We start from the raw sequence: 24944 nt of genomic DNA on the forward strand, positions 1-24944 counted from the left end.
ACTGATCCTATATACACTATTGCAGCGATTGGCAAGAAAGTCTGTTGCACATATTTACTGAGTATGAGACATGGGCCTGCATAAAATTGATAATTTTTGCCAGCATAGCTTCATTGGTTAGGAGCGTGGGTTAAAAAAACCCCAAAGCCTCTCATCTGACATAGCTGTGCCAGCAAAAGCCCCACGTAACTGCAGTTATACTGGCAAAAGTGCAGTTTTGCTGATATAAGCTGCGTCCACATAAGGAGTGCTTTGCTGGCGTAGCATCTGTTACAGCCATACTGGCCAAATGCTCTTAATACAGACCTGGCCTGTCGTCTTCTCTGCCTGTAAATTGCCTATCACACTGTTTAGTGCGAGACAAATGGTAAGAAATAATAACCTGTAACCTCTACGCCAGCCTGCCGCAAGCTGGGATTGGGATGTGAACTCTAAAGTTATCCAGTGCTGTAAAGTCAACTGATCATCTTAGTGGTTCAGCACAGGTATTTTTGTAATTATGATATGTTCTGGGAAAATTTCATTGTGTTCAATGGGGAAAATTTCATTGTGTTCAATGGTCCTTGAAATCACACTTCCCCTCTGGGTAACCTGGTGGGTCTGGTACTGTGGAGTGCTGGCTTGTAGTGTAAAACAAGAAGGAATGTTAGCTGACTAGAGACCTGCCAGAGGCTGTATTTCTCCCTGCATGCCCCTCCCTTGTCTAAACTAGGCATTTTTGACATAAACTTACCAGTGCAGTCCCCCCAATAGCAGTGGTGGAGAGAGGTGCAAAAAGAGCTCCAGATCACCATGAACTAGATGGACGCTGAACGGGGTTCATGCTTGAACCAGTCATGTGCAGCCCTCGCTGCTAAACCCAGGGTTGCGAGTTCAATCCTTGAGGGGGCCATTTAGGGATCTGGGGCAAAAATTGGGGATTAGTCCTGCTTTGAGCAGGAGGTAGGACTAGATGACCTCCTGAGGTCCCTTCTAACCCTGATATTCTATGATCTGTTGCAGTAGCAGCACAAGTGGAAAATTCTTGGCAATGCAGTCTAGGGTAGGAACACCCCCTCTCTTCCTCCCCTCCCCACACACTCACTGTCTGGGTTACCAACTTGTTGACAAGAAATAGCTGAAGGTTGATAGAGGAACAGTGACAGTTCTGTGTCTATTCACCCCAAGGGGAAGTTGTGAATATGGTAGTTAGGCCATGTATTTTGTCCCCTAGTAGGTTTTTTTAGAAATATTTAGAGCATGCATTGGTAAATTACTGTGCAAGAAGAATAACTGTTTTGTACCTAAGAAGGACGGGAAGGGATTGAGATTCCCTGACCTTCCTTCCCTCCATTACCAACTTTTCCACCAACTTAAATTGAGATAACTTCAAAGCTTGCAAAGCCAGAGAATGTGAAGAATTGGCTTCTCTGTTCCTGCACTAGTCTTCATTTCTGGGAATGACCCTGGTGACAGTCATTGTGAAGCCATGTCTGCATGAAAGAGACTTGAGCTGATGTAACAAACACCAGTACAGAACACTAGTGGGACCCCTCCTGTAGGTGCAACAGTCTTGCTTTTTAAACTACACATGTGTAGTTATCCCAGGGCAAATTGACCTGTTCTAGACCATCTGCATAGAAAGGGCACCAGCATGTATGTCACTGTGTTATCTAAATCTGTTCACACCAACTCCAGGCGTTGCTGGTGACCTCCTGATCCCTGTCGACATTAGAGCGTTCATCATTGCAACTACCACTGGAGTTGAATAGCTAGAGGAAGGGTGGGAAACTATTATAGACTAGCCCTCATTGCTCCAGTTCACAACAAACCTATTCCTTTCCAACACTTCAGCTGGTAGGGGAATGGAACTTGTTGGAGGGAAGATGGGGAATGAAGCTTACTTGTTGTTTAGCTTTTCTAGTATAACAACTTTGGTAAGCAGAGCGGTTGTTTGCAAAAGGGAAATTCTAAATTTCATTTCCTTCCTAAAGACTGCAGCAATGTTCTTGTTGGTTTATAATTATAATAGTGGTTATTTAAGGACATTAATTTAAGGTTCCTCCAACAACGTTAACATAGCATGCTGCACTTCCGTGGCTTGGTCTGGACTAGCATTTAAAGGTGTGATGGTAGAATTAGCTAGCTAATGGGATCTAACACCTAGCTCTAGTCAAGACAAGTTGTACTTAAGCAAATGCTAAACTTGTCTAGTTACAGCCTGGGTGCTCCACTCTCCAAATTTTGACTTGCCTAGTTTGGCAGGTGCTGAAGTACAATTTGCAGTGTTTTTTGTCCAGTTTTAGGAGGTGTTAGCTAGCTCAGTCTAACAATACAGCCATACATTGGTTGTACCAGTGTCTGGCTTAGATGCATGGCTTAACCTAGCACTGTCATACAATGTATACCCTAAAATATAGGGGATGTGTGAGCTTGCTGAGTTAATATTACTGTAAGCACCCTTGCGTTTTTGCTTTTATTTTAATTGTAAAACTTTAACTCAGTTTTTGCATGTATCTTTTTAATAAAAGAGGGTAGGATGCAGGGAGCGTGGGGGGCAAATATCTGCACTTAACATTTAAGGGGTCCCAATTAGATTGTAAAGTTCACACCTCACTGAGATGAATGAGATACGAGCGGAGAGAAAGAGAAAATCTTTTCTGCTACGGTTTGTCTGAAAATAGTGCTCTGAAGAGGTGGGTTGTCAGAGCAGCCTGTCATCTGTTTGCATAGTGATTGCTGCATCTTACCAATAGGGGTGGGGGACCCTTTAAAGAAATTCAGGCAGGTCTAGAATTGCAAGAATACTGCTCAGTGCAGCAAAATTTGCAGAGATCTTCCTAAGATCATCCAGCCCATAATTCTCATCCTCACCATTTTCTCTTTTTTTCCGTTGTTGAGGCAGAATTAGGAGAGATTTTTGTTGTGTAGATTTCAGTGCCACATTTAATATTTATTTTTAAGTGTATCAAAACTGCCCTTTTATAAACACTAACCCTCTGGTGCTGTGGCTGGATCTGTGTGGGCATGAGATTTTCTGCACCTATCAATTGTGTTATCAAGACTCCCTTGTGATTTTTCTCCAGTCTCCAGATTTTTCATCAATACAAACTCCCTTTTTACACTAAAAGAACAGGACTACTTGTGGCACCTTAGAGACTAACAAATTTATTTGATGCTCAAATAAATTTGTTAATCTCTAAGGTGCCACAAGTACTCCTGTTCCTTTTGTGGATACAGACTAACACACAGCTGCTACTCTGAAACCTTTTTACACTAGTACGTCACAAGTGCACTGGGGGAGTAAGAGTGGTGAAAAAAATCCATAATGTAGACAAGCTTCCAGGAGTGGTGTAGCAGTGAAAGTTTGGCCCTCTTTCCTTAATGTCACAAATGATCAGCTATTGCATATGCAATATGCTTCTGTTTTCCTTTCCTGCTGTTTTAGATGATGATTATGGGAAACAAAAGGTGATCATTTTGGTATCACTCTAAATCAGGGGTGCATTGAGGAAAAAACTGGGAGGTGAAGGATGATTCTAAACAGACATTGCTGGGGACCTGAAGAATTTTAGTGTTCTAATGTAGCAAGAATTGAAATGTTGATAAAAGATATAGGTGACCTTGGGAACAATTTTTATTACAAGCATCAGTAGTGGCCAAAAGAATCATTTTAAGGGAATTGGAAAATTGACAAACCGGCTGAAGATTGTGGGACTGGTACAATGAAATGAGTGATGTGGCAAGTCTGCAAGAGATATGGTGGTGTTAGAGAAATGACTGAGGGAGAATTTTAAGGAGATTTTGGACCTCCTTTCTAGATCTTTATGCCTGATACCTTCAAAAATGGTCACAGTTCCATATATCTAGCCATCTTTTTTTATCCTGGTATGTTATTAAATGTTAGATAATATATAACTGTCAAGAATAAAAATAGTCTTGCCTCCTGCGTACTGCTGCTTTTCTCCTCCCCGCTATGTTCTGTTCAGCCTCTTATCATTGGTCTTTAAGCTGAATTCCCCTAGGTTTTGAATGCACTTTTAATACATTTGGTTTTAATTGATTTTAATTATGAAAATCATTTAAATGACAGACATGCTTGGCAGGTGAGGTTAACTTTGCTTTGCATATATCTTCACTACAAAAAAGAGTGTGTTCTTAACTCCACTTCACCCAGTCAGGTTAAAACAGCAGTGAAGACCTGACAACTCAGCTTTTAATTCAGGTTACAGTCTGTAGGGGAGTCTGCTGTTGAACTCGCCTAAGTTAACTGAGTTGCCAGGTCTTTGCTGCTATTTTAACCTGCATTAGCTAAATTGGGTTAGCTAACCTGTATTAAGAACTCCTTTTTTTTTTTTTTTGTGAAGATATACTCTGAGTGCAAGTCACAATCAGGGCAATAACTGTGTGTGTGTGTGTGTGTGTGTGTGTGTGTGTGTGTGTGTGTGTAATAACTAGAAAGGAATAACACATGGCATTCCCTCCCTGTACTGTGCATGTGACCATTATGTATTCTCTGTTTCATATCCAGATCTGTTATGTCAATATACATCATATGGACGATATTAGGACAAATCAAGTTCTAGTCTATTCAAGTGCATAAACATCTCTGTGTGTGTGTGTATTATCAGGCCCCCCCCCACCCCCCCGGTTTCTTGGTTTTGGTGAAATACCAAAACACTTTTTTTCTCCTTTTTATGCTCCAGTAGCTATACACACCACACATCATTTCAATCCTGTGTTACACTCAGGGGTTTCCCTTCACTATCCCACTGCTACAGCAGAGCCTTCTCCATAATGAGATTAGTAGCACAAAGCAGCGATTCTTCTGCTTCTTTTAATGTGTGTTCTGGGTTTGTGTGGGATCGGAAATTCCTACTTTCATCAGACGAGCCCTCTCTGTAACATTATTTTGGACAGATCTTCCTCATCTCCTCCTCACAATGACATTTTGTGTTGGTACAAGCATTGTATACTCCCCTCTCCACCCCTCGGCCACCATTGTTAAAGTTAGTTTTACCTTATTTTCTTCTCTAAATCTCTCCACATAACTGAACTGCCTCCATCTTGTCTGGCACAAGAAAGCTCTCTGCCTTTTCCTGGCCAGTTAAATATAGTTCTGAGAATAATAAAACCATCTCTTGTATCATTTCGACAAACGTTTCATGCCTATAGGTAGGAGTATAAGTGACATCCCGTAGATGACAATTCTCCACACAAGTAGCATCTGTTGCTGGGTGGCTGAACTTTGCAACGTCAGGGGCCGTGCTGGCAATTTGTCAAGAGCCCATGGGCTGTGTTTTAATTTGAATATGTATTTGCATAATTTACCAAGAATTAAGGCACACAGCCATAATATTTGCTTATACTTTTATCTCCTTTGATCAGCGACTTTGAAAGCGCTTTTTTTGATTTTTTTTTTTGCCAGTAAAAACATGGCCATTTCCAGTTGTGCCATCTTTCTAACGGCAGGGAGATGTAAGCAAAGGGCTACTTTTTAGGGGGGCAACTACTGGGCATCCTTGATATGGGGTGACGTTTCAAGCAGAATGGTGTAGCGTGTTTATTTCATTAAAGGGATGGTTGGGAATGCCAGGCCAGGTGGTAGAAACAAGGTGCAAAGAGAAGGAGGGATACAATTGCAGATGGTGCTGGTAGCAGGAGGAAAGGTTCTGCTGCCCAGAGTGATGAGACAAGGATGGGGTGGTGGGGTTTGAGAGGACAGGGAGAGCTGATGGCGCTCACTGGAAGGTGTTGTGAACCCCACTGAAGACAGAGTTGGGGAGGGAATGAAAGGGGGTAGAATTGTGGGGTCTGGTCATGCCATTGTTGTTAATGGGGCTTTCTGCTTACAAATGGATGGCGTGTTATGGCACATGGGCAGAAAGTAATATGAGATTCAACCTGTCCAAAAGCTCATGGTACTCAATCTGGGGAGGGAGAGAACCATCCCAAACACAGAATCGGTGGGAGCGAGAGACGTGGAAAGGCGTAGTGCTGCAAGAGATGTGGGATGCTAGTGAACTGTAAATAGAGAGGCATCCAATACAGACCAGAGAGGTGAGTAGTGCCTCTTGAAACCACCCTGGTGAGACAGCATTGAGAACTGCATGTGGCTTTCTGTGCACCTCCATCCCATGGGGCGGACAGTTTGACTAAGGAGGAAAGATTAGAGGACTAAAATCTGAATAGCTTAGCTGAAAAAAACCCATCTGTGGGGATTGCAACTTTAGTATTTGGAGGGGTAAAGGCCCAAGGACAGAGGAACGTTTAGAATTGTTCAAAGAATAAGTGGGTTGAGATTAAGAGGAGAATTATTTAGGGCAAATACCAGGGAAGATATCTTAAAGATGTCATGATCTATTCTGGTTTGCCTAAATTAGGGACAATATCAGTACTTGGTATAGATCTCTATATGTTTCAGGACCAGGGTAAAACACACCAGCGTAAGGCCATGCTTTACACCTGTATAGAGCATTTGCACTGGAGTTTGTATCCTATATCGGCACAGAAATCCCTAATATAGACAAGTCCATAGGTTGTTGACTAGTCTCACAGGAGAAGTAGTGGAAGCCACTTCAGTTGCAGATGACCTATATGAAGAGGACAAAGCAATGTAGGGAGTATTGGTGGGAGAATGGGAGGCTTCTGTTCATTCTGGCTTCTGCGATTTTAAGTGTTGGAGTTTAGGAAGACTGTAAAGGAGGAAGTGAGGGAAACCGAGATGAGAGGAGGTAGAAAGCATGGAGAATTGTGCATGAACTAGTGGTCAAATACCATACACCTTGCTTGTGTGAGCAGTCCCAATGAAATTATGAAGTTGAGGGGACTCCTCACGTGAGTAAGGCATGTGGTATTTGGCCTTATTCAGATGTTTTGAAGGGGACAGTAGAGAGCTGGTAGATGGTGGAATCTTGGCCATGTCTAGTGTAGACAACCAGTTTAAATCAGCTTCGAAATCTAGCTCATTAAACCAGTACAAACGCCTCATCTGGATGCTCTTGAAGGGGTAGTGATAGTCCATGTGACTGTGTCCCATTTGAAGTGACACAGGAGTTAGGCTAGTTTAGGGGCAGAAAAAGCGATTCAGACACTTGGCTCTAACGAGTCCATGTTGTGCCATCGTCTGGAAGGGGGTGTTAGTCAGCCCAGCTCTGTGCTGCTGCACTGCATCTAGCCATTAATATTCTTCCACCCCCTCTTGCTACCAGGGCTGGCTCTAGGTTTTTTGCTGCCCCAAGCAAAAAAAAACCCCAGCCTCCTGGAATGCAGCCCCTGAAATTGTGCAGCCCCAAGCACGTGCTTGGTTTGTTGGTGCCTAGAATGGGTCCTGCTGGCTACACAAACCTATCGTTCCAGCTTTTTTGGGTAGGATGGTATTAAAACTACTCGCAAGCCCTTTATTACCACAGTGTCTGAGCGCCTCACAGTTGTTAGTGTGGTGTAGGGAGATACTCCTGTTCCTAATTGCCTCAGTTTCCCACCGTATAGTGTGGCTTGCTCCATCTCATATTGGAAGTCTGTGGTCATATAGGGGATGGAACCTGGATCTCCTGACTCCAGCTTAGGGCCTTCACCACTTGGCCATCCTTCCCCCGCCTCATGGAATACTTCAGCCTGGAGTGGTTGGTTTCAGAACTAGGCTTTCCCTGAGTCATTAGTTTATGGTTTGAGCACTCAGTGCCATTGCTACAGGAGAGAAATGGCTTGCGAAGTCCAAATGAATTGAAAAGCTCTTAAGAAGATGGGAGTAGCTTCCACCTATGAGAAGCTTTGCAGAGGTCTTCTCTTCTGCAGCCCTCTTGTTCAGTTTTGCTATCCCTCTGAATTCTGAAGTGTCTGACCCGGGGTCTGCTTATGGTCTGGGCCCCTCAATGGAATGGTGGTGGGGGCTCCTTTTGTGTGCCAGATCCAAAGACTCCCATTGATTTCAATGGGCTTTGGGGCCCTGATCCTGCAAAGACTGATGCCCATGCTGGACTTTAAGCACTGAGAGTAGCCCCATTGACTCCAAGTCTTTGTAGAGGTTCCTCACAGCTACGTTCTGTGTCTTCTCTGCTATAAGGAAATTGCAAGTTTCACAGCTTAAATGTAAGACACCCCACCCCACCCCCATTTAAAGTGCCTGAGAATCGCCGTTAACATCAAATATGCTAAGGAGTCAAACTGGCAGCTCATTAGGAAGGGGATTTCTGATAATAGGGGAATTTTGGATATTGAGGGACGAGGACTCAGGAGACATTTTGGTTCTGTTCCCAGCTCTGCCATGACTGGCTGTGTGACCTTGGCCAAGCCTCTTTCATAGAATCATAGACTATCAGGGTTGGAAGGGACCTCAGGAGGTCATCTAGTCCAACCCCCTGCTCAAAGCAGGACCAATTCCCAACTAAATCATCCCAGCCAGGGCTTTGTCAAGCCTGACCTTAAAAACCTCTAAGGAAGGAGAGGTTTTTTAGGTCTTTCTTTCCTGTCCCTCAGTTTCCCCATATGTAAAATGATGCTGATTTCCCTTGTAAAGTGCTTTGAGGTCTGCTGTTGAAAAGCCCAATATCAGAGCTAGATACTATTCCTCTGAAAGCTTAGACACCAGGTTTAAAAATAAGCAATTGAGAAAGCCACGTCTACTGTAACTTTGAGTCATAGCTGCTCATGCCAGCTCTCTCTGGCTTCTCCTTTTTTGTTGTTCTTTTGGCATAGTCCTTAGAGTCAAAACAAATCCAGATCCTGCTGCCACCTTATAACCTAATTTTAATGATAGGGTTTGGCAGTTTGTTGTTTTGGCTATGTACAATAATGGATACCTAAAACCTGCTAGGGGGAGGAGGAGATGGCACCTTCTGGTGCCAGTTGTTGTTGGTATGTTTCGTTGCAGCCCCAGTAAGCAGGCTAGTTTGCATAGTGAAAGTTCCTTGCCCGCAGGAGGACAGGAAACATCGATGGAGAAGATGCAAAAAGTATCTCCCATCTTGGGCCATGCTGATATTTTCACTGTTGTGGGTTTAGATACTATCTATATACACAGAGCCGGTGAGCTCGGTGTCTCGCAGATGAGTCTGAAGATACAGTCCTTTCCCCTAAGAGCTTCCAGTCAAAGGAACTGGTGGACCCTGCACCTCTGTGGTGTCCTTTTTGGAGTGTGTCCTCAGTGCAGAGGTAACTGCGGATTGGAGTTCGGGCTGGCCTAGCCTGGGAGTGAACAACCACATTGCAAAGTTCTGTTTGCTCCCACTCAGCTGTGTCTGCTGGTGCTGTACACGCTCAGGTGTGTCCCATGGAGGCATGTTCCATGGTTCCTAGCTCTGCAGTAAGCTGAGACATTCTCTGATTCTTTCTCTGTGAATTGTGGGAGAACTTGTCTGCTCTTCTGGTGGGAGGTGGGGTGGAAATTGTGGGAAGGCACTGAAGATCAATCACTTGAATGGCGTAGCTCAGTGGCTCTCAATCTTTCCAGACTACTGTACCCCCTTTCAGGAGTCTGGTTTTCACCTCATTTAAAAACTGCTTGCTTACAAAATCAGACATAAAAGTACAAAAGTGGCACAGCTCACTAGCACTGGAAAATTGCTCACGTTCTCATTTTTACCATATAATAAAATCAATCAATTGGAATATCAAGATTGTACTTAAATTTCAGTGTATAGTATATAGAGCAGTACAGGCAAGTCGTTGTCTGTATGAAATTTAGTTTGTACTGACTTCGCTAGTGCTTTTTTGTTTTTTGGTAGCTTATTGTAAAACTAGGCAAATATCTAGATGAGTTGTACCCCCTGGAAGACCTCTGCGTACCCTCGGGGTACAGGTACTGCTGGTTGAGAACCACTGGTATAGCCTGTGTCCTCATTGCAAAGTGGATGGGTTTCCAGCCCAAATGTAAGCAGCACTTGGACTCTAGCCTACACTCCAGTGTGGGCCAGCTAGCCCGGGTGTAAAGCCCCATCACATTTGAGAGAGAGGATTTTGTGTGTGGATGGGAGTGGGGCAATGCCCAAGTTAACTCTTCGGTGAAAACAAGCCTCTCAAATGCAGCATCACCTGCGCACATCAAGTTTGCAGGATCAGGGCCTGAATAGACAATGACAGATGAAGGCTGGAGGGATGCAACACAGAGCAGAGTGATACGATTACGCAGGAATATATTACAAAGCAAGAAAAGAGGAGAGCTCTCCCATAATTCACTGCAGATACGGCCCTGTTCAAAGAACTGCAGCAGAAAGGGAGGAGAGGGCAGATGGTATTTACCTTTCTGAACTCAGCTGCCTCCTCCGTTTTCCTTTCAGGCACCCTGCTGTGAGTACTCAGGGTTGGCTAGTGCCCATCAGGCAGGAGTATTTAATTTCTCAATGGGAAGGGAGGAAGATAATGCTGCATAGTTTAATTTAACCTGCTGGTGACCTGGTCTGAAGTCATCATGTCTGAAAATAGACTGTATTACCCTCAGGGCATGGCTGATGACTCTGGGAAGGCTGGATTTGGTCTCTGAAGCCTGACTTAATTGTTGCTGCTAGAAACTTGGCACAGGTGATCTTGGGACCAACACCTGGGCCATCCCATAATAAACACGCCCCAAATGTTTGTAGCCTTCACTGGGAAAAGGCAGCTAAGGTGGTGCTCCCTTTTTAATTAAAGGGACATTGTCACATAGTTTGGGTGCAGGGTTAGCCTACTTCAGCTGCACATTAACTGGGTGGACAGGTCTCTGAACAATTGAATGAATTCGGTGCTATGGGCTTTTCTTCCAATCTCTTTGCAATTTTGATTTTTAAAAAATATATTCTGGAACTAACGTGCCATTTGTTGATCGCCTTGTTCACCCCTTCCCCTGCCCTGTGTCTGTCTGGTCCTTTTAAATTGTAAGCTCATCGGGACAGGGGCTATGTGTTTGAACAGCACAATGAGGCTCTGTTCTCGGCTGGTCCTTAGGCACAACTATAATAAACATGATTGGTGATTATTGATTAGCATGAATGATTATTATAATAAACTGTGGGCCAAGTCACCCACTGCCATCTACTCCTGGTGGCAATGGCAAAGGCTGAGGACGAATGCGTTCACGTGTACAGCTTTTCTTTGCTGGGAAAATGAATTGTGCTAGGAAATATGTTAACTAGCTTGAGGTCAAATAGCTCTTGGCCCTTCGTGTGGACAGAAACTGGTCCTGGTTAACCCCCAGGCCCTTGCCATGGTTAATATCCATATTTGTTAACTTGTTTTCTTACAAGATGCATTTTCCCAGTGTCGGCCACATGTCCCTCTTCACTCCTTCTCCATGCAGCAAAGCTGTTCCGAACAGCGGCTTTCGCCTTAATGCTGCAGAGGGCACTGCTCTGCTGGGGAAATGGTAGGTGAACCTACATCACAACAGATTCCTGGGGCTGCCCCCCAAACCTGACTGTGGAGATGTGAAGGGAACCTCCTAGGGCTTGGGCACCCAGAAGCTGTGACTCTTCCTCAAACCTGTTGTCAACTGCAAGCATGGATTCCACTGCCTTTGGGCCTTCTGTGGGTGTAGAAGAAAGGGTGGGCTTTGCCCTTGGTTGAGCAGGAAATAACAGGCAGGTTTTTAAAAAGTGTTTAATTTTTTAGTGATGCTGCAGACATACAGTTAGTAGTGTCAGCATGAGATCTCTACCTGTCTGGGTGCTTGTATGACAGCATGGTCTAGTGGTCAGAGCATTGGTGCGGGCTAAGGAGACCAGGGTTCTGTTCCCATCTGAGCCTGTTGGGTGACTTTAGAATCATAATCATAAATTATTAGGGTTGGAAGGGACCGCAAGAGTTCATCTAGTCCAACCCCCTGCTCAAAGCAGAACCAATCCCCAAATCCCTAAATGGCCCCCTCAAGGATTGAACTCACAACCCCGGGTTTAGCAGGCCAATGCTCAAACCACTGAGCTATCCCTCCCCCCTTTAGGCAAGTCACCTCTCTGCTCTGTACTTCAGTTTCCCTATCTGTGACATGGGGACAGTGGCATTCTTTTTAAAACACTGTGAGATCTACTGATGAAAAGCACTGTACCAAGCTAGGTATTGAAGGTTCTTGAGGCAGGCACTAGCTTTTTGTTCTGTGTCTGTACAGCTCCAAGCACAGTGGGGTCCTGGTCTGTGACTGGGTCTCCTATGCTCTGTGTAATAATAACGAGGTACTGTACTCTCTGAGGCACATGGCCCGTCTTTAAAGGGGATCTGCTGGCGGATCATCTCAAAAGTTAAATCCCATGCATAGCTGTTTGGTTTACTTTCATGTCCACTCATCATGAGAGATTGCTTAGCTCTGCAAATAGGGTTTGGTGGGTGATTTACTGCAGCCTCAGCAGAGGGAAGAAGGCACCAGAGGATAGAAATAATAGATCACAGAAACTCAGATTAGAGAGGTGGAAAAGATCAGTTAGGTCCCCTCTGTCTAAATCTTGCTGCTAGTGTAGGATTCTTCTTGAATATATTGTTCTGGCAGGTATCAATAGGTGGTGCTGTTACACATAATTTTCTAAGGTTCCCCCTCCTGCCCCTCTGGTGTGTCTGAGCAGAAATATGTTCAGTCTTGGGAAGACATGTGGTTGTGGTTGTGGTGTTGCTAGATCCAGTGGCCTATGGCATGGGAGCAGTGAGACCAGCAGAAGAGTTTTGCTCTTTGCCTTCAGCTCTGATTAGAGTCGATTCTTGAGGCTGATTTGCTCTCTGAGAAGTTGGGCATTGGTGCTAGACTGAAATTCCTGGGAGAAGAGATTGCCCTGCATGCTGTTTGACCACCTCTGTTCCAAGATTGGTGCATTTTTGTGTATATATAAATTAAACAAGTTACACTTTAGAATATAATCAGGCTCCACTTCCTTGATTTCTCATCCAGTTGGGAAGCCAACCTGCAAGGCCTTGGACATACGCTACTGCTTGGCAGAAGGGTGACACTGGTGTCAGGAATCGGAGCAACAATATTCAGACTAAAATGTGAATTGCCTTAATTTTATCCCATTAGCCCTAGGGCCATTCTCAAAATTCCCTTCTCCCTTGGAAGGTTTCTGTTCTCCTGATACTTGCAGAGAGTTGTCACTAGTTATATATTTCATGTGTCCTTAAGTGAATCTTTAAAAATTCCATCCCTTGCTATGCACTTGGCTAGAAGGATGTTCAGCAAAGAAGAACATTCAGCACATAAAGGCTTTCCCTTCCAGTCCCACCAAATCTTTGAGAATCATGGCATGTCTGAAAGAAAAGGAATGCATTTGAACAACGATTAGCTGGTTCAATGTTCCAGCAGCGTTCTCTGTAATCAGTGACATCTGGTGTAGTGGTTGTGACTTTAATTTATTTTTTATTGTTTGCGCTGGATGCATCTCTTTGCACATGGAACCTTGGCGCATAAGGAGGGAATAAATGTTATTTGGTGTATGGGGTTTTCGCATTTGAAGTCCTATATAAGGATGGATCTAATGTAAAGATATCTTGCTTGCTATTGGTGTGTATCCTTGGGCACCCCCTTGTGGTTTTTCAGAGCAAGGCTGTGGCGGGCTGGACCTAAATTCAAGGCAAGGGCTCTGGATTCTGCAGCACTCTGGTGGAAATTCTGGGACAGTTAGGATTAATTTAAAAACAGAAGGTCTTGTTGAATTAAATACGAGATTGAAGGATGCAGTCAGCTCAGTAGCCCCAAGGCTATTTAAACTAAACTGTGAAGTTGTCAAGGGAGAAGCTGGAAGTTTGAGCTCTGAGATAGGAGACAATTGGGGCATTGGGCACTTAGGAAGGTTTTGTAGGTGAATTGGGATAGTGAGCTAGATTCTTTTTGGGCTTGTCTACACCTAGAATTATTCCAGAATAAGAACATCAACACATGGATTTAATCAGGAATAGTTTTATCTGCTTTAAATTCATCCCCTACTTTGTATGGGATTAATTTGCATGAATAGACAAGTCCTAACTAGATAATTTTAGCAAAATCATCAGCAATGAGATTGTCAGTGTCAACAATTGACTTGGTCATCTTTATATTTTAGAGTTAACACCCAACTAAGATGAATGTGGGTAGTTCACACCTCTTTGAGCTATTGTTTCAGGCTGTTGGCACACTCACTGCAGTATGTACTTTGGCCACTAGATGCCTCCATGCTGCATAGAGTTCTAGACAGTGTGTGGTCTCTGGTAAACAAAGGAGACAAAGTTGCAGTTCAAGCTTGTTTGTGTCTGTGGTTTGTCTTTTTTCAAAGAGGACCGTGACACTCAGGAGACCCCACTTAACCACGTTTCACGTATTCAAAGTTTTCTTCACAACCATAAGGACTAGTCACACACACACCCCCCAAAAAAAGAAAAGAAATAAAAAGCTGAGATTTTGCAGCCAAGGGTGAATTGTTAAAAGCTGAAGAGGAACTAGGTGAAAGCAGACCCTCTGATCCCAGGACTTTAGAATAAGATTTCTATTGCAGTCATCCACAGCAAGCTTCGCTGAGAGCGCCGTGGCTAGCAAACAGGCTTTGTCAGGGTCTTTAGGCTAGTAAAGCTGCAGGGATGAGGAGAAACAGTTCAAGCCGCTGATTGTTTGCCATGGAGAAAGGGAGTGTTCTGTAGGAGCAGCCACTTTACAATCACTGGGCTCTGTCTGTTGGCATAAGTCTTGTGCCCCTGTCAACAATGGGCATTAATCAGTGGCCTGGTTCTCTCGCCCTCCTCTGCTGCCCCTGAATGTGCCTCCATGGGATTGGCTGTTAGCCACTAAGTGTGATGCCATTGTTGGCTACTTGAGCATCATAGGCAAAAGGAATCTAATCAATCAAAGCAACAAAGCATCTTTCAGATGCTGGCTTTGTCTGCCACTTTGTGGTTTGGAAAGAGAATTGGGGGATGGCAGCCGGGAAATTCTGTCATACTAAATTGAAGCCTTTGCTGTCTATTTCATGGCTCCCAAAAGGAGGGCAGATTGCCCGTCAGCAATCCAGATTGCTAGCCTTAGAATTATGCCCCAATTCCTCTTTTGGGGCCAAAGAGAGTCTAGGGAATTGGCTCCCAGCTGGTGTGAGATACTGGCAGCTCCCACTACGTGTGGAGTAAATTGGGAAACTGAGGCAGGAAGGCTAGGTCGGGGGATGAGCCTTGGGACGTTAGTTAAAACTCTTGCTTCCCTACAGAAAGGGAGGAGCGAGACAAAAGTCAGACTGAGAGTGTTGTAAATCCGGTGCGGCTCACGGAAAGCCATCCACTACCAAACAGATTTACCGGCAACTCAAGTAAATGGGCCACTGAGCAAGAAGAGGCAGCTGAGTGTTTCTAGCTTGCAAGGTCTCAGTGCAGATGCAGGCGCTGGCAGACCCGCCCCGAGCCTGCCCCAGTCTTCTCTTTCCTTGACCGGTGTCCAAACGGCTGGCTGCAGGCAGAATGGAGAACTGAAGAATGGGGAAGTGGTGGTGAGCTGGAAGGTACAAAACCCTCCGCAGATTGCAAGGAGGCTGGTTCCGCTGTTTTTAATTTCCTGTTGCTCACTCAGGCCTTCACCAAGGCCGTGGAATGTGAGGTCCCAGTTCCATCCTGCCTGAGAAGCACATGTTGATGCCTGGCTTGGCTGCTTTTTCTCCTCCCGCTCCTCGTTTGCTCCTGTCTTCATGTTACCCCCTAAGGACCCTTCTTGCATGTTAGGATCCCTTCTTTACACTAACAGAATCTTTCCTTTTAGGGGAGCAATAGTCTGCTGGGTAAAGCCTAGGCCTTGGGAGAGCTGGGCTGTCATCCCAATTCTGCCATGGGCGTCCCTATGGGACCTTGGGCAAAGCCTAACTACTATTTCTGGGGGTGCTCCACACTTGTGGGAATCAGACCCTTAACCGCTTGCGTTCCATTTCTGTATCTGTAAAATGGGCACAACACTCTAACTAACTGGCTAATGTGCTTGTGCGTATGCACACATCACTGCCTTGATGGGAGGGAATCAGACACTGCTCAGCTGGTTATCGGAGGCACCATTCTGCTAGTGGTGAATGGCAATTCTCACTGAGGCCATGAGGATCTGGGTTCTCTTCACGTTTTCACCGCCATGCCGTGGTGTCTGTAGTGATGAGTCTGTAGTCTTCCGTGGCCACGGGTTTGTTACCATACGTGGCCACATCAAGAGCCTCAAAAGGGAGGAGCCATGCTAGTGCACAGCAGACTTCTAGCTATAGTATTTATATGGCCCCCATTGTCAGTCTCTGACCACCTCCCAGTCTATAAGGCCTCTATTCTCCCAGCAGCCCAGTGAGGTAGGGCCAATGCTGTAGCCCTGTGATCCCCGTGTCCCAGGTGAGGAACTGAACCCAGGTCACGGGCTACCACTCCTACCCACCTGATCATTCTTCCTCCTCCTCAATGTCAATGAGTGTGTCTGGCTTCCCCTCCCACTAGGGAACCAGCACAGTATAACGGGAGTCTCATTAGCTGTGTCAGTTGTGGGGCGAGAAGCCTGGAGCTTTTATGTAGCAAAAACCTGATTTTGTTGTCCACGGAATCCCCCTCTGTCTTTCCCTAGACTTTGGGCGTATGAGGCTCAGGGGTATCTGCGGTGGGTCACCGAGGGAGAGTGTTGTAAGAAGTCACTGCGTTACATTCAGCAAGGGATAACCGATGCAGAAGTACTTGCAGAGCATGCTGGGTAACAAAGCCACCTCTCCACCCATTGACTAAGGGACTTGCTGTTTCCATAGCATGGCAGGTGAAGACAATAGTCCATACTGAGCAAGATGAATTTTTAAAAGGCCTGGGTCCAGACTCCCCAGTGTATTCGAGGCAGGAGTCCATGCAGGGCTGTTCACTTGCACCAGCTCATCAGATGGTGATTTGTTGGCAAAGGGACCGAAAGCTCAAAGCACCAAAGACTAAGAACGTGAGACCTCCTGCTCAGCCGTGCAATTCGTTTATGTCGGGAAGATCTCGGCAGTCTCCAGAGCCCTCGGAAGATGAAACATTGAGTTAAATTGGTCTCCGGGCTGTGATTGAAACCGTCACTATGCTCCAGGGGAGATGCAGGATCAATGCTACAAATTAACTCTTTGACGCCATCGTTAGCCATGGGATGTGGGCTGATAATAAGGCAGCGTTAGATGAAGCGAGACTTTAGGGGAGGACTTTTGCATGCAAAGGCTGGTGAACTTGTGGCACTTCTAAGGAAGAGCTTTGGCAGGAGCTATTGGAAAAGCCATGTGGAAGCAGACTGGTACCAAAGTGCAAAGGATGCAGGAGCAGTCCCCAGCAATGAGCTGATGAGATGGGCTTTAGTTCAGCCTTGAATGTGCTGTTGCCTCGTGTATGGCACAGAGTCAGACATCCTCGGGACCTACAGCATAACTAGAACTGACCCGAGAGACAAAGGACAAGGTGGCAAAGATTTACACTGTCCTGCAATCCGTCTCTCAGCTGTTTGGCGCCATTACGGTGGGGGTGTGAAGTAGCTGCTGTTCTGAGCTCTGCAGTGCTGTAAACCAGAGTATCCCAGAGCAGAGGCAGGGAAGGGGAAATGGTTTCTATTAGGTAATCTGCCCAAAGAATCTGCTTTTCGGTGAAGTGATCTATGGACACGCTAATTATTCAGCTGCCCATTTCTAGACTCTCAGTCGCTGGGGGTCTTGCTCTCTCTGCAAATGCTTTATGTGGGCTCTGTTATTGGCCTGTATGTGCTCTGCTGCTGGGCCTGCCAGTTGGGAGGCCGGATTTCAGGCTATGTGTGTAACGCGTTTTTGTCCCATGCGAGCCTGCCGGGGTCAGAAATAAGCTTGCTGCTTCCTTTCTACTCCCAGCTCAACCCCACTCACCTGGCTCTTCCTGAGGACAGACACAGACAAGTGGGTTGCGAGGAAAAGGGCACATTGGGGTGGGTGTGACCCTTCAGAGATGGGTGTCAGATGGGTGGCTGGCAGTCGGAGAAGAAACAATAAGCTTCCATACTACCATCCAAGGAACCCATTTGCGCTGATTAGGCCTCAACTGGAGTATTGTGTCCAGTTCTGGGTGCTGCGTTTCAGGAAAGATGGGGATACATTGAAGAGGCGCCTCTCTCTCTGCCACGGCTGGGCTGGGCTGGCGGGGAGAGGCTCTTCTCCCCTGGCCACGGAAGGTCCAGGGCTGCGGGAGAGGCGTCTCTCCTTGCAGCAGCCCTGATCGGCTGCATGGTGCTTAATAGGCTGCTGTGCAGTGGTGCAGCTTAGAGGGAACTCAGCCTGGGGGCTGCCATTTTCTAGACCTTTGGCTGAAACCCCTGCTCGTCCCTAGAAGACGCTTGTTGCGTCCCTACCGTTCTCCAATATGGTGGCACAACCTGCAGTCTCTGCCCTGGAGAGGGTAGGGGCTGGGGTGGCAGAGCCAGGGGCGTTGCGGGGCTGGATCAAAGGATGCCCGCATACCCTTTGCACAGCCGCAGCTGGCACCATATGTGGCTCTCTCTGTGCCTCACTAGACTCTGTAAAAATAGTGAACGTGTTGGAGCTACTTTGCTGGGGGGGAGGGAGCAAAGAGGGGAGGCATTTCATTGAGGTGCATGTCCCAGGTTGGGAAGGGAGGGGGTTATACTAGAGTGTATAAGGAATGCCCTGTCCTTATCACCGCCTGGCCCAAGAGCTGCATGTTCTGCACCCTGCATGCAGGAGGGGTAGGAGGTAGGTATGAATTATGGATTTGTGTTTGCTGGTAGATGAGTGCTATATTTTTTTTTTTTTGCAGTTTGGTGGATCCTCAGATTCTCTCTTGGGCTGTAGCTCTGAACGCTGGCTAACAGCAGGGCTGTATATTTCCCCATTCATGTCTCCATGCTCTAAGGATGCGCTGTGGCCTCTGCTCCTCCATTACCCATCCCAGCCTTTTAGCACCGTGAGAGATGATGAAGGTGGAAATGCCAAGCGGCCCCCCTGAGCTGGTTCGTTTGGCTCCAGGTGGTCTGAGCTCCTTTGCACTGTGCACTGAAACCACCATTTTCTCTGAGAGAAAATCTGTAGTCTGGAAAGCCAGAGAAGAGCAGTCCTCTGGAAATGTTGAGGTGGCAGATTGGAATGAGGGGAAGCAAAGGGTCTGCTAATGCAGGATCCCCCCCCCGCCCCCATTACTTTATGGTCCATGCAGTGCTCCCTAGAATCCTTTGTGATCCCTTTTGATGCAGAATCTTTCGGCACATAATGGCAGGAAGTTTGTAGAAGGTGGATGGATCCTTTTCTGTTAGCTCATAACAAGAGATAGGTCTGAACGCAACTCTCAGGTACCTGAACCCACCCCAGCTGGATCCAAATTGTGCTAAACCTGAGTCCCAGTAGCCTTGATGGTTCAGGGGATAAGAGATGCCTGGTCCCTTGCTAACTCGGAGTGTGAGACCAGAAATGGAAGTAGCGCAGGATCTTAGGCTGGCAGGTGACTGCATGTAACCAGTTCTAGAGCTCAGCACCACTCCTGGCTCATTGTCCAGGTGATGGTGTAGGCATGAGACAAACCCTGGCCTTTAGTACACCTCGCGGCCTGGACCCGCAGGCTATGTATTTAGTGCACTTGGGATTCCTCTCTCTTTTTTCCTCAGCTGGGAAATGGAGCTTTTTAGCATGTAACTGGTCGTCCATCGCAGTGAGTTGTTTGTGTCACTATCTCGCATGCCAGTTGCTGTTTACAGCGATCTAGGGGAGAGGGAAGCCTTCACTGGGGGAGAGGGAGGGGACGTGTCCCTGGCTATGTGGAGTGTCCTGGCTCTCTCTGCTGCACGTTGTGAATGTCAGAAACTTTACAGCGACAGCAGGGATAGATCTTGGGTCCTCTCACTGTAAAACCGCAGACTCTCTGACTGCTTGATCTGCAAATCTGCTGTCAGGCCTGCCCTAGGACACCCTGTGGAGCCATTCTAGCTTCATCCAGCAATGCGCTAGTAGATAGAACTGCTGCTCTCTGGGCGTTAGGGATTCTCAGAGGCCAAGTTGCCGATTCAAGCCCCTCTCCGGACGTTGCTGTAATTCTTCAGTGGCGGCGCTACGGGGGAAGGTGCGGTGGCCTCGGGAAGATGGAGCTTTGGGACTGGTCCTTTCCTCGGTGGTGCTCTCGTGGCATGGGCACATCTGCTCCTTGCAGGCCTTGACTCGGGCCTGCGCCACTTCTGAATCTGGTCTCCCCACTTCCCGCCGACATGTCCATCCATCAGAAGTGCTGCTCGAGAGGCCGGTGTGGCATCATCCGTTAGCAGTATTTCATAAGAGGCAGAAACCCCATAACTGGCCATCCGGCGGCATCTGTGCACACGTGCGGAGCAGGGGGAAAGTTACTTAATCTCCTGCACAGCCTCGGAGGCCACCAAGCTTCCGGCGAAGAGTCTCTGGCTTCTGAGGGGAAGGGATCGCTGGAGCACATGGTGGTGTCTCCCCACGCTCTCTCCATGCAAGAGCTGTTCCATCTGTGGGTTCCCTGCACTGGCTCTGTGGCTGGCTCTGCCCCCCCCACCCCCCCCCGCCCAAGAGCAGGGATATCTAGGCTAGCATGCTGCCTCCCAGCTGGTTCCAGGAGCCCCGTCCTGCACCAGATCTGGTGAGCCGTGGCTTGTGCATCCTGAGTGCTGCTTCCGCCTTGCATGGCCATGTCATGCTGGTGGCTTGTGGTTTGGGTCACTAGCAAGGAGCCTGTGTGGAATGGAGTGTGGGGCCGACAGGCTTGATTGCCCAGAGTGGTGGGGGATGAGTGACCCTCACTGATGTCCAGTTTCTCTCACATCTGCCTCTAGGCTTTATCTTTGGGTCGGTGCCCTTTCTTTTTTTCTTTTTTTTTTAAAAGGTCTTTCACTCTTCTACCAACATTTCCTATCACGGGGAGCTGGTTGGCAGTGCCCTGATAGCCGGCCCTTATGGCAGCTTCTGTCTGACTGGGGGGAAGTTGTGCTGCGGCGAGTGTGGGATTCCTCGAAGTGCTGGGCTACAGCTGCACACATCAGAGCTTGGGTGGAGGAGTTCCTCTTAAGCGGGCGCACGCCAGCCATGTGTGGTGCATAGTCTGGCTTGGACTCTGTAGCCACCTGCCTGGGGAGGCTCTGGCCTCTTCTAAGCGCTGAGGGAGCTTGCAAATATTTTCTTTTCCTCTGCCATCATTTCACGTAGCACCTATGTTGAATGTTCCGGGGATGGGTCTACATTTGCTGGCGGAAATAACCTGCAGGACAAAACTCAAAGGCTGCCCCACTCTCAGCGGGTTTGAAATATGCGACCAGAGGGGCCGGTTGGATCTTTCACCACCCGTCCTGGTGGAGATGGCTTCGCTGGGGATCTGCGTAGATTCTGAGCAATCCTTGCTGAAGACTTTCTTCTGGGGACTTTTAACCCAAACCAGATCTGGCTGGGCATGTCTACCTCCCCCGACATCCCCACCGCACCCTCAGAGCAAAGAGCAACCCTTGCCCCCGTTGTGCATGTGGTTTGTGTGGTTGGTTGTGTTTAATCGGCTGATCGGTCGCATCCCCCTCTCGTTGGTGAGTCCCTGGGCCAAGCCCTCCCCCCTACAGTTTAGAAAGCAGAGCAAACACGAAGGGGTTTTCGGCTGGGCTGACACAGCTGCATCCACCAAGTTCCTGTGCTAACCGCCCTTGGCTTGGTTTACGATCTACCAGCGCTCGTCCTCGCAACGCCCCTGCCAGGCAGATCCATTTCCTTGCCCCCGTGTGACAGCGAGGGACACTGAAGGGAAGCAGTCTTGCCCAGGGAATCAGCACGAGAGCCGGGGATGGGAACTAGGGCCTAGCTGCTGCCTGCCAGCCCTGCTCCCCCTGCACGGGCCCAGGCACCCCCTCTCGCTATAGATCACGAGGGTTTGTGGTCAGGGGGAACGAAGTGGGAACATGCTCCTAAGCCAGGGACTTGCTCATCTTGCAGTGTTTTCTCATTAGGCCGCCTAGCGGGCAGTAGGGGAGTGGGTGCCGGGGCATGGCAGATGGCAGTGGGAGGGGTGCAAACTGGAAAGAACCTCTGCTTTAAAGCTGGTACCTAACCCTGACTTTCTTCTCCATCCTCCCATTCAGGTGAGGCCTTCCTGGGTGGGTATATGGCCAGCGGACTAGGGACCTCCTCTACGCCCCATGGAAGCCCTACCCCTTTACCCTCTGACCTGTCCTTCAGGTCACCCACCCCCGCCGACCTCCAGATGGTGCAACTCTGGGCTGCTCACTCCCATGAAGGTAAAGAGAGAGAGAGAACCTGAATGCTGATGGCAGTGGCTGATTGCTGGGGTGGCCCCCTCTCCCAGCCAGGTGGAGGGGAGCGTTGCTTCCAGAGCATCCTTTAGTTGGGAGACGAGGTTAGGCCACCTGGTGGCCATAGGTGCTCAGTAAAAGCTTTTTGCCCCTGTGCAAGCTGGCAGTGCCCCTGCTGCCGCGGGCTAGGGCTGAGCGATCAGCTGGAGGAGCAGCAAGGCAGAGCTGGTTGGGACTATTGGGGTGTCGGTTGGCCCAGGACATTGTGCTGGATTGCAAAGCTTTCCGCTCCAGTGACACCACAGGGAGATGGCTGTGGGTTGCCCCTTTCCCATGCAGAAGCCCGTGGCTGGGGTAAGCTGTATGTTGCCACGGCCGGCAAAAGGAGCAACGTGTGTTAAGCAGTCGTTCGACCTCTAGATCCCTCCTTGTGTCTTCTCTTGTGGTTGGTGTTGGGGTTCAGTGGGAAGGGGTGTGTGTGTGTGTGTACGTACACGGGTGTGCAATGGATGCATCCCCCTTCCCAAAGAGAGTTCTCTCGCCATGTGCTCGTTCTCCATTTTCCCCATTGGCTGCTGCTGATGTAACCCTGTGATGTGATCTGGCTTGATTGGGCAGGATTTGGGACTTCTCCATCCCTGGCAAAGGGGAGGGGGGGAATGTTTCCCAGATCAGTAGGCTGGCTGTGCCCAGCTGTTCAGTGGGATCCTCCACAAATGTGAGAGCGAGAGGAGCCTGGCTGAGTGGTGTGTTCCCAGGCCTGGGAGCTAGGTGCTCCTCCTGGGATCTGAACCCAGCACCAAGGCTGCCTATGGCCTTGGGCGGGTCATCTGCCCCCTGCCTGCTGGCCTGAGCGTCATGCATGCCTGTCTCACGGGTGTGCTCAGGGTTACCCGAAGCGATAGAGACATTAGAGAGGGTCTCAAGTGGCAGAGTTGGGATCTGGGTCTTGTGTGCACTTTGAGGTTGTTTGGATCTGGTGTTTGCATTGGTCCTTTATAAAGATAGGGGCCAATCTGCAAAATTCAGAGCCTGGTTCCGGCTTCAAGCACCTCGACATTTGGAGCGTTTGGAGTAGGGGTCCCGCTGCAGCCCCTCCTTGCTGTGTGAGCCCCGTGTTCTGGCCTGGGCCAGGTACCCCCTGGCTGGTGTGTGTGCATGGATTCCCCTTATAAAGTCAGGGCAGAAGGGAGATCTTAGTGCCTGCGAATTGCTCTGGTCACCTGAACTCCTTCCCGAGTAGATCCCCACCTTGTGTGCCCATTGCCTCCCTTGTTCTGACCTGGTGTGAGGTGCTGGCCCTCTGGGCTCCCGAGTGCTGTTCCAGCTGAATCCTAGGCTTGTCCCCCGGCCCCGGAGCCCCTCGTAGGAGTTTTTCCTACAATGCACCAGAGCCTGGAGATGCTTCCTGGGTCCTGAACGTGCACAGGAGACTGGTTTGTAAGCCACTCTGCTCTTTGCCACTCTGCTCTTTGCTTCGGTGACCGTGACAGCAGCTGTAAAACATCAGTAACAACCTCCATCCGTCTGGGGAGAGGGAGTGACTGAAAGGTGCCTTCACCTGACCTGTCACCTTCCACCCACACTCGATTGCCCTCCCCCTAATCCTTTGGCCAGCCCCTCCAGTGCTTCAATCAGCTGGTTTGAAAAGCCATTGAACTGAGAGAACTGGGCTGGAGGAGTTGGGATGCAATGACGGCCATCGAGGGGGTGACCGTAGAAAGCCTAAGATGTTATGTTTTTTGTTTTGCGTAGAGGGAGGGGGAATCGATATGTGTGATTCAGGAAATTCAGCAAGTAGCTAGCGAGTAGCAAACTGATTCCAGGTGCTGCTCATGCCTTATGCCTTTGAAACTGCCTCTGCAGCCCCAGCATGGAAAGGGGGATCAAGGTGAAGTAGCCTTCTCTGGGCCACTGCCCTCATTCAGTTCTACAGTCTGGATTGATGTGACCCTGTAGGGCAGATCTGTGCTAAAAAACTAGCCATGTTCAACAGCCAGTGCAGAAAACATCCCCGGCCGTTGTTAGAACCAGGCTTCAATCACACACACTTGGGCTTTGAAGACAGTTTGATCCTGTCCACGCCAGCAGCTAAATTATATTCCTCTCTAGGGTTGCAGCAAGATCTGTGTTTGACATCAGGTGTCAGGTCTTGGGGTTCCGGAGGTTCCACACTAGCTTTTTTTCTTAATTTCCTACCACGCCTGCCACTGGGGGAGTTCTGGTGAAGTCACCAGTGTGGAAAGTCCTGCATGGGTGGAGCTGCCTCAAGTGGGAGATCTTTAGGAAAGAAGCCCAGATAAGGTCCTTGTGTAGAGGTGACCATGGGCAGTGAAGAAAATGAAACAGTGGGTCATGGAATGGTGCCCTGCGTGTAACCCCTTAGAGTAGCTGCTTCTGCAACACATTCTTGGCACCATTCCCATGCTGATTCGCCTCCCCAAATATTAGATCCTGTGTCTCTCCCTCCTCCCCTCGGCCCCAAAGGCCTGGGGAAGTGCCTAGTGCGAACAGCTAGGTCAGCCGTGAAGTTGAGAGCTTACCACTTTGGAGCACATGCGTGGAGAGTATTTGCTCCCATGTGTTGCCAAACTTTCACTTGATTTGCGCTCTGAAAAATGTCCGTGTTCTCATGCTCCGTGTGCAGAACTCCCACGGTCTTCAGTTGGTTTGTGCACACAGCAGCTGTGGAACTGAGACTCAAGCGGTAGGTCTTGAGGGAAATGGGTTTGGGTCTCCTCCCCTTACTATAACAATGGGCCCTGCCAGATGGGACACTTTTTCAATCCCATCTAAGTTAGCTGTAATTTGTTCCCAG

General features: G+C 48.2%; 1 protein-coding gene across 13 annotated transcripts in view; it reads left to right on the forward strand.

The window, feature by feature from the left end:
- Positions 1 to 24944, forward strand: part of TNRC18 (trinucleotide repeat containing 18) — a 91624-nt gene that overhangs the window by 10728 nt on the left and 55952 nt on the right. For 10 of the 13 annotated variants that reach the window (XM_050966520.1, XM_050966527.1, XM_050966519.1 and 7 more), the window contains one exon: positions 21956 to 22111. The exons of 1 other annotated variant lie outside the window; for it this stretch is intronic. In XM_050966520.1, the coding sequence (XP_050822477.1) occupies positions 21956 to 22111 (156 nt within the window). Of the gene's footprint in view, positions 1 to 19607; positions 20479 to 21955; positions 22112 to 24944 lie in introns of those variants that run through there. 2 more of the 13 variants (XM_050966530.1, XM_050966531.1) reach the window with 2 other exon arrangements.

This window comes from Gopherus flavomarginatus, chromosome 9 (genome assembly GCF_025201925.1).
Source record: "Gopherus flavomarginatus isolate rGopFla2 chromosome 9, rGopFla2.mat.asm, whole genome shotgun sequence".
In the NCBI taxonomy this organism is placed as follows: domain Eukaryota; kingdom Metazoa; phylum Chordata; order Testudines; family Testudinidae; genus Gopherus; species Gopherus flavomarginatus.